The following is a 10,274-nucleotide window of genomic DNA, read 5'->3' on the forward strand; positions in this document are numbered from 1 at the left end:
ACCAGAACTAAATAAGCAAATCATCATCACTTAATGTATCTAAAGTACCAAACGATGAGTTCACAGGCACCAATGCAGATAACAGCACAGAGGAAAAGCAAAATTCCTATTGATTTGAGCTCAGTGCACCACAGCCTCACCTGCCCATGAAGGGCAGCAAGTGTCATTATGGTTTCATTTAGAATAATGACTGTACCAAAGGAGTCAGAGAAACTGAGGACAGGAAGATCAGTAGTGATAACCAGACGACAGCAAGTCCCAGAAGAAAATCCTTAAAAGGAAATCAGAAAAAAGTGGCCCAGTGTCCCAAATACCTTAGTTATAACTACAACTGAGTTGTCAATTTTTAGCAAATTCTCTCTCTCTCTCTCTCTCTCTCTTTTTTTTCTTCTCTCTCTCTTAATGGTGTTTGGTGAGTACTAGGATATAGTGCAATTCAGACATCAACTATCCAGCATTATTGAAGACATCCAAGTTTGCAAGCAAAGTACTCTATAAGACTCTTGTTCTTCAATTATTAGCAACAAGTTCAAAGGTCCCCAAGCCATCTGTACTTCCAATCAACTGGCTGCAAAGTGGGGGCTTCCCACAACTCCCTCAAATTCCATACTTCACTAGAAGGACTCACAAGAATGTCACTATACTTATTGTACTTGATTATAAAGGACACAAATCAGAACCAAAGAAGAGATTATGGCGCAAGGTCTAGGAGAGTCCTAAACACAAACATTCTGTATCTTCAGGATGCATCTCTCTCCCAACACATCAGAATAAGATTACCAACCAAGGAGCTCAAGCAAGATTGGAGATCCAGTATTTTTAATGAGGTTTCATTATGTACACATGATTGATTAAATTATTAGCTATGTGATTGAACTCAATCTCCAGTCACTTTTCCCTCTCAGATTGGGAGACAGAAGCTGATAACACATGGTTCAGAGTCCCAACTCTCTATAGTCATATGATTGGTCTTTCCAGCATGGCCAGTCCTCATCCTGAAACCATCTAGGAGTGAGTCACCACCACTCCTTCACATAAATTTAGGTATGTGGTTCCATTTCTATCCCTTAGGAAATTTCATGGGTTTATAAGGTCTCTCCTAGGAACCTAAGGCAAAAACCAAATTCTTTAGTATACAACAATGGGAGAGAGGAAGTGATAGCCACATTAATTCCTTTCATAAAGTAATGTACTCTACTTGATCCAACAGAAAATATTTCATGTTACATGTCATTGACTAAAAACAAAGTAAAACAAAACAAAAGGTCATTTCTTACAGAAAGCAGGGCACTGGAATTCATGAATTTTAGGGCCCTAAGTGCAGGTTGTAGGAGAACCCGTGAAATTCTGACTTTTGTTTCAGAAGTACAACTGCTATCTCTAGCTTAGAACTTTGTAGCAAGCATCCACCAACTATTTATGCTTCAATGCCATTCGACAGGAAGAAGATCCCAAACTTCTAAGAGACTCATGATCTCCCAGCAGGTTTCAATGGAGAGCCATGATTGCCCCTTTCAAAATCCAAGCTGCCTTTAACCTCCCAGTAAGCAGGACCCAATGGAATCCTCTGGGTTGGTCAGAGGAAAGACCAGCTCTGCCTTCACTTTTCCCTTAGAGGAAGTAAAAAGAAAATTAACTAAGAAATAAATCAGACTTTTCTACATTTTAAAAGGAGGCCTACCTTAATATTTCCCCCAAAGCAGGCAGTCATTAAAAAATGGTGTATGCATTAATTTGTCTATTATACTTATTGCATTTTTAATAACATAGCTCTGTTTTTTTCTAATTCTTTTTTAGTTGTTGATGGACCCTTATATTTTATTCATTTTTTTATTTTTTTTTAATTGTAGATGGACACAATATCTTTCTTTATTTATTTAAATATGTGGTACTGAGAATAGAACCCAGTGCCTCACATATGCTAGGCAAGTGCTCCACCACTGAGCCACATCCCTAGCCCCTAATTATTGCATTTTAATTTACAAATTAATGGGGTTGACTGTGACACTTCCATTCATGCACATTCTCATATCCTGCTTTAATCCTAACAATCCTACCAACTATTCTCACTTTCTCCACCCTTTGCCTCCCCCATTCCCTTTACCTTCCTTAACAGTCCCTCTTCTTTATTTTTTTCCCTATGAGAGAAAACATGCAATATTTGGCTTATGATTAACATGATGACTTCCAGCTACAACAATTTTTCTGCCACTGACATTATTTCACTCTTCTTTGCAGCTGAATAACACTATAATGTGTGTGTATGTATGTATATACATACATATAGCATTTTCTTTATTCATTCATTCATCTGTCAATGGGCACCTAGGCCGATTCCATTTCTTAGCTATTGTGCATAATACCACAGTAAACATGGGCACAAAGGTCTCTCTTTTGCGTGCTAACTTCATTTCCTTTGAGTATATAGCCAGGAGTGGTAGAGCTGAATCCTATGACAGTTTTATCTTTAGTTTTTTGAGGAACCTCCATACTCTTTTTCCATAGTGGCTGGGAATTCACATTCTCATCGACATTGTATAAGGGTTCTTTTCACCCACATTCTCATTGATATTTATTTATTTAGCCATCCTAAGTGGGATGAGATGGAAACTCAGTGAAGTTTGATTTGCAAGTCCCTAATGGCTAAAAATGTTGAGCATGTTTGCATGTTAAATGAATTTATTTTTAATTGTCAATAAAATACTCATTCTTTCTTTCAGCAGTAATTCTTAGGCCGCTACTATGCAAGCCAGGCAGAGTCCTAGGTGGTAGGACAGAGCGCACACTCTCAGGACAGGTTATTAAAACCAACAACAAAAATACAGTGCCAGGCAGCAATGAGGGACGTGAAGGCAAAGCAGGGTGGAAAGGTAAGGGTGAAACATGAGAGAATGTTTGCTGTTTAATTCAAGAAAAGGCCCTGTGAGGAAGTGGCATGAGCAGACACCCCCATGAGGCAGAGAGAGAGCAGGCCATCCACAGAGGGATGGGGAAGAGCATTCAGGAACAAGAAACCACAAGTGCAAAGGCTGCTGGCGGCAGCAGGTCTGGCCTGCACAGGAACAAGGGCTCCAGAATGCCCAGCTGGAGACTGACAGCCCAGAGGGCAGAGAGGGAGCCAGGGGTCAGACTGAACAGGACTCTCTAGAACAGAATCCCCATCCTACCATCTGGAAAAGGAACACGGCCATTACGTTGGCATGATCAAGCCTTCCTCATCCCTCTTTTTAAATGGGATGACACTGGGCACAGTGGCACGTGCCGATGATCCCCAAAGCTCCAGAGGCTGAGGCAGGAGGATCATGAGTTCAAAGCCAGCCTCAGCAACTCAGCAAAGCCGTAAGTAACTCAGCGAGACCCTGTCTCTAAATTAAAGAATTTTAAAAAGGGATGGGGAAGGGGCTCAGTGGTTAAGCACCCCTGGTACCAAAAATTTTTTTTTAATAAAATAAAGTGGGATGACTACACACGAAAGTCTGGAAAAATATGAATGTGGCTCCAAAGGAAGACAGAAAAGACATTAGTTGATTTCAAGAAGAGATTGCTTCAGAAGGTGACTTCCAAGCCTCCATTCAGGAACTCATAAAAACCCCCAGGATCCAAAAATACATTCCTCTCATTTTCCAGCCTCCCACGCTACCAGACTGTAGGTTGAGCTTACCTGGCATCTACAGCACGTCCTACCAGGCAGTAATCAAGGCCTCCTCCTCTGGGGTTTCTAGGATAACCTCAGTTTGGTATACAATTTTCAAAGCCACTTTTTCATTTTTCTCTATAAAATATTGCCTCCAAACCTGTTTTTCCTTTGCTGTTTCTATCACTGAATATCCCAGACTGCCTAGGCAAACATCCTAGACCACCTTCACGTGTCTCCTATGATAGACTTAAAAAACCACCTTATCAGCCTTGGAGTGACAGACTGCCTCAAAATGAAATTCCACAGAGGTCAATCAAAAGGAACAGAACCAAAAGAAACATTTCACCATTTCTTCAAGGTTTTGGGCATAGAAACTAGTGCTTATTTTCATGGTTGGCATAACGCTTGTGACTAAAAGATGCAAACTACTGAGAAAAAACTCAAGATCAAACATTAAAATGCTGCAAATTCTTACAGCTGCACATATTAAGATATTCTATTTTTTAGCTCTGACATTTTAAACCACCCACTTCACTCTTATGGTTTATATTACCATCAGAAGCCTTCAATAAAATAAAACTTTATAGCAAACTATGATCTAATAGCCTAAACATGGAAAGAGAATCATGAGTTTAAGGTCCTTTGATTTGCCTTGGGTTCCCCATCTTAACTATGGGAAATCATTAGTTCTTTCTGGTTGAAGCCAACCTCCACTCTCTGGGCAGAATGATACAGTTAATAATTCCACAGGAGCTTCTTCTCAAAAGGAAAAGGAAAGGGGGTAAAATTAAAGAGCTAAGCACCTTTTAAATCAACCAAAGCCACTTTTTAATTTATTTATTTGTTTATTTTAATTAGGTATATATGATAGCAGAATGCATTCTGATTCATCATACACAAAGGCAGCACAACTTTTCATTTCTCTGGTTGTACACGATGTAGCGTCATACCATATGTGCAGTCATACATGTACCTGGGGTAATGATGTCCATCTCATTCCACCATCTTTCCTGCCCCCATGCCCCTTCCCTCCCCTTTGCCAAATCAAAGTTCCTCCATTTTTCCCATTCTCCCCTTTCTCTTCCTTATGGATCAGCGTCCACTTGTCAGAGAGAACATTCGGCCTTTGTTTTTTTTGAGATTGGCTTACTTTGCTTAGCATGATATTCTCCAACTCTATAACCAAGGCCATTTTTCAGGGGAGAGTTATGGACATGGTGAGATTTGGTTCTGTGTCATTTCAGTGTCCACAGAGTAGCTTAATACATTCCTCCTGATTTCAAAGCTCCAAACAGGACATGACCAGTAAGGGATAAAGAAACAAAATTTAAAAATGGTTACTGCTGCAGATTAAGTTTCACAGATGTTTGGATTCTGCTCTACCATGGTCTAAAAATATTCCTGCATGCCCTTGGACATGCTCTTAGGAAAAGATGGAATGTAAGATTTGATTAGAAATACAAATTCATCAGAATTCTAAATTCACCTGAAGGAATACAAAGAAATGACTATTTGTGTCTGTGAGAGTCTTACAAGAAAAACAAAGCCACCAGGAGTGATCCTGAAGAAGGGATTTACTATAGAGATTTGACCTTTCACAACAGTGGGAGCTGGTTAAATAACCCCAGGAAGTCTGATGCTTCTGTATCTAAAATGGAGGCTGCAAGCCAGCAAGGTGGTCTCTCTGCAAGCAGGGATGGGTACACCAGGAGTAGGGAAAACAAGGCTGAGCTGGAACCCACAGGATAAACTGGGGTACACACCTATGACCATTAGGACTCAACCTCAATGATGTGAATGGCTTGCAGAAAGGCTGGTGGTTCTCTTCTTGAAAGTGAAACACTGCACACACACACACACACACACACACACATCTGACTGCAAGTAGCTGAAGGAGGAGCTCTGGAGAGTGCAGGAGGTGCTGTGGGCATGGCTGCAACTGAACACCACCAGCAGAGCAGCCAGCACTTCTTCCACAATCTACAGGAGGCCCCACAGCACCAAAACCTCATGTACATGAACCCTCTCAGTGTGATCATGACTACTTCACTTCCACCTTCTAAGTCCTGCAGAATTGTCTCCTGTGGGCAGCCCTAATGCAGAACCATCCTGGGAAGGGAATTCTGGGAAACAGTACTAACTTTGCTAAACTGATGTAATACAAAACCACCAGGTCTTGGTAAAATGCCTTGATGTTTCACTGCCCTGTACCTCCACAACTGGTAACAGTAGATGCTCTGATAAGTCATTTCCTCGTTTCAACATTAGCTCATTTCTTATGAGAAAAATCGTGATTAGTACCTTTACTACATAAGTACCTTAATTATTAATTAGTACATAAACACTTTTATTAGTAAAAGCATTACACATCTAAGGATTATATTTATTCTTATGTGAATTTCTAGCTCTCAGTATGTGTGACATATATCTGATGAATTGAAATTAACAAATTTACTTTGAATAAAAAGATGCATTTAAATTCTACACTAGGAACAACTGTGAAGACAAAAATATAAGCTACATAGTGAGGAAAGAACATTTGCCAACAGCATACTTGACAAAGGACACGTACTTAGAATGTATAAAAAATTTTAAAACCCAGCACAAAAAAAAAATTCATTTAGAAAATGGACTTAAGACACAAGGGCACGTTTTTGCCAAAGAGGAAATTCAAAGGGCAAACAAGCACAAGAAAATATATGTAATAGTATTGGCCACTAAGAAAATAAAAACTAAATGTAGTGATATACTACTATCACTACAATAAGAAAAGGAGCAACAATACCAAGTGCTGTCAAGGAAGCAAGCAACTGACTTAGTCATACACTGCTGGTAGAAATGTCTGGAAAACAGTTTGGCAGTTTCATAAGGAATCAAACATGCAACCTCCATACGATGATGTTGTACTCCTATACATTTCCTCCAGAGAAATAAAAATTTATGTTTATACCAAAACCTATAAATGTTTAGAGCAACTTCATTTTAAATATCCAAAAACAACTTAGATGTTTTCAACAAATGAATGGTTAAATAAACTGTGGTATATCTATGCAATGGAATACTACTGAATGGTTAAAAAGGAAAAAACTACACACACATGCAACAATCTGAATAAAGCTCCAGAGACAGGTTGAATCAAAGAAAGCCAATCTCTAAAAATTATATACTATATGATATAAACAATATTGAAATGGTAAAATTACAGAGGTGGAAAACTATTGGTTATTATGGATTAAAGTAGGGGGAGTTATGGATTTGGTGGTTGTTATAGATTAGGGGTTCATCGCTATGGTATGGATCCTTGTGATGGAATTGTTCTGTATCTTGGCTGTGATGGTACTCTTAGAAATGTACAAATCTGAAAAAACTGCATAGTACTTAACAAAATTTTAAGAGTACATGTGAAACTGGTGAAAGCTGAATAAAAGTAGATGGTATCAATGTCAATTTCCTGGTTGTGCTATTACACTTCAGTTATGTAAGATGTTACCATTGAGAGAAAATGGATAAGAAGTATATGGGATCTATATTACTACTTACAACTGCACAGGAATGTACAATTTTCTCAAAATAAAAATGTTTTCTTAATGAGTATGAAGTCTCAAAGATATATGCTCAAACAAGCATATTTTAAGATATGGTTAAAATGGTTTGCACATATTTAAAGACCCTCCTGAATTGTGTTTTCATCATTTACCTAAAATAAATATCATAAAGACATCGTTTTGTTGTTGTTGTTGTTGTTGTTTAGGGTACTGGGGATTTAACTCAGGGGCACTCAACCACTGAGCCAAAGTCCCAGACCTATTTTGTATTTTTTAGAGACAGAATCTCACTGAGTTGCTCAGCGCCTAGCTGTTGCTAAGGCTCTCTTTGAACTCCTGATCCATGTAAAGAGTCAAGGTCAATACTTGGTTCATATTGAATAGCTAATAAATGTGACTTTCTGCCCATCCTTGCAGCATTAAGAGTTGTGTGAGACTAAAGTCACTGATGCTCTCCAGCTTTAAGCTTTTGCATTAGGAGATGCCATTTCCCCGTCCCCCTGACTGTGTGAAGAAAGCTGTCTTATCTTATTTAAATCAATGCAAGTGAATAAAGAAAGATTAGTTAGTTAATTTTTTCTTTCTGAATAGGCACCTATCCATTTCCAACTAGCACCATGTTGCTCTCTATATATGCAACTCAGTCTTTGTAAAAATAAAAAAATATATATTTTATAGCAAGTAACATTAAACAAAGAGCAATGAATCTTATATACCAAGCTGCTTTTTCCAATCAAAGATTACTAGAAAGGAAAAGTTTCTTCACCTCTTTCCCTTCTTTGCCCCTACTCTGCCAACCCCATTACTTCTCTTTATCAATGGCTTTGCCCCCTTAATTAGTCCCTTCCTCCATCCCTCTCTCCTCTGTCCCTGCCTTCTCCACTGTGAATTTAAAATTTTTAGGAAGACCTGAAAACATTCTCCCCCACCTCCAGCAAGTGGATAAAGGAATTTATTTTTTTTTTCTCTTTTTTTTATTGGTTGTTCAAAACATTACAAAGCTCTTGACATATCATATTTCATACATTAGATTCAAGTGGGTTATGAACTCCCATTTTTTACCCCAAATACAGATTGCAGAATCACATTGGTTACACATTCACATTTTTACATAATGCCATATTAGTAACTGTTGTATTCTGCTACCTTTCCTATCCTCTACTATCCCCCCTCCCCTCCCCTCCCATCTTCTCTCTGTACCCCATCTACTATAATTCATTTCTCTCCTTGTTTTTTTTTCCCATTCCCCTCACAACCTCTTATACGTAATTTTGTATAACAATGAGGGTCTCCCTCCATTTCCATGCAATTTCCCTTTGGATAAAGGAATTTAAACCTTCCTTTTTTTTTTTTTTTAATGGAAAATGCTCAACCCAGGGACCAGGGCAGTGGTTTTTATAAGTCTAGCATACCTCATACTTAAAATCAATCAACAATGCCCAATAATAAAATTCAGGTCCATCTAAACATGAAACATTTATATTTGGGCTATCTAAATAAATTTTAAGAAATATTTGGAAAACCAGAAGAGGGAGGAACTCACTGAGTGGCTAAAGTTATCTTTCCATTGAAAACCACCACAACTTTTCAAGAGGTCAATGTTTACAAATTATTCTCTTGAGAGTCAAATGTGTATTTTCTCACCCTCTTTAAAACATTAAACTTTCAGTGGAAGGATTAAGTCAGAAGCCCATGAATTGTTGCCAATTGCCATGGTTTCCTTTTCTAAGTCATCAGAGCCACCTGTCAAAGGAGACCTAGTCCAGCAGGCCAGAACAGGCTTTCAAACTGCCAACCCAGTCTCAAATGATCATTACCATAAACCCCAGTTCCTATTACACCCGTTGGAAAACACTTAAAATGCTGATAATACCGAAACAATATTATTTCAACAGTTTCTGTCCGGCGCATTGAAACAAGCTTAAGGGCTGAGCCAAATTATAAGGGGTGGAGTCATCAGCTAGTGATGTAGAAGATAGCACTTCTTTCAAATCAGCCCTTTTCTCCTTTCTGTATTAGCCCTCTTTTTAAATTCAAGAAAATACCCTACCCTATAAAATCCTGGTATACTCTCGTTTCCCTTTACACTTATTCACACTAGAAATGCTGAATCATGACTCCGGGTTGTAAAAGAAAAACTATTTCAGGGGGGACCCCAAGATCCCTGGAGGATTCCACGCGTCTGTATTCCTTTGCTTTGCACCTCCTCAAGTCCATTTCCAGAGCTGCTTGGCAGACTAGAGAAGCTCTGGGAGCAGATAAGAGGGAGAAGGTCGAGGTGAGTGGAATGAGGAGAATCTTCTCTCTCCCCTGCTTTTTCCCAAACCTACGCAGTCCTAGCAGCTCAAGGCTCCCTCCTCCTCCCATCTTCATGCGTTCCCAGAGGGGCTGACACACTCCTCATCGGCAAAGCTACCCAACAGCTTCTGAGAAATTCCCAACTTGGAAGCATCGCCAGCACCGCCACCCCTCCAGAACCCAGTGGACCCGCGCTGGTCCCATTTGGCAGCCACCGGGCAAGGACTGGGGTGCAAAGGGGCCTCATCAGTTGGCCCCTAGCCCGGCCCAGAGAAGCCCGCCGAGAGCGCAGACACTTGAGAAACTCGATCCCAACTCCCCAGCTCTAGCCTCCCGAACCGCCCCAGGAGCGCAGAGAAGCGAGAGCAGGACCCGAGCGCAGAGTAGTGTGGACAGGCTGGAGAAAACGGAGGCGTGGAGGGAAAGGGCGGCAAAAAAGAACGCCCGCCTAGCCAGTCCTGGAACTTGTCCTGGCCCGGAGAAGCAGTGAGAATCGGGGAAGGCGGCGGCAGCGAGCGCGAGGAGAGGGACTCACTTGAAGGTGAGGACGCAGAGCGGCCGGTAGGACTTGTGGCTGGTGTTCTCGGCCATGCCCTTGCCCCAGAAGTCGTTGGTGAAGATGCCCCAGCGGAGCGGGGCGCCCGGCCGCACGTCGGGGTTGTTCACGATCGCCCACACGTCGTCGTGCACAAACTCGCCCTGCAGGGAGCGGCCGTAGCACAGGCAGCTGGCCCCCCGCCAGCAGCGCCGCGGCCCGGCCGGCGCAGCCGCAGCCCGCGCCGGCGGCGCGCGCC

At 40.9% G+C, this 10,274-nt stretch overlaps 1 protein-coding gene across 1 annotated transcript in view; it reads right to left on the minus strand.

Moving 5' to 3' along the window:
• Tmtc1 (transmembrane O-mannosyltransferase targeting cadherins 1) overlaps nt 1–10,274 on the minus strand; it is a 269,839-nt gene that overhangs the window by 259,262 nt on the left and 303 nt on the right. The window contains exon 2 of the mRNA XM_048802437.1: nt 10,016–10,268. Within this exon, the coding sequence (XP_048658394.1) occupies nt 10,016–10,268 (253 nt within the window). The remainder of the gene's footprint in view (nt 1–10,015; nt 10,269–10,274) is intronic.

The sequence above is a fragment of the Marmota marmota genome, unplaced genomic scaffold, assembly GCF_001458135.2.
Source record: "Marmota marmota marmota unplaced genomic scaffold, marMar, whole genome shotgun sequence".
NCBI lineage: Eukaryota > Metazoa > Chordata > Mammalia > Rodentia > Sciuridae > Marmota > Marmota marmota.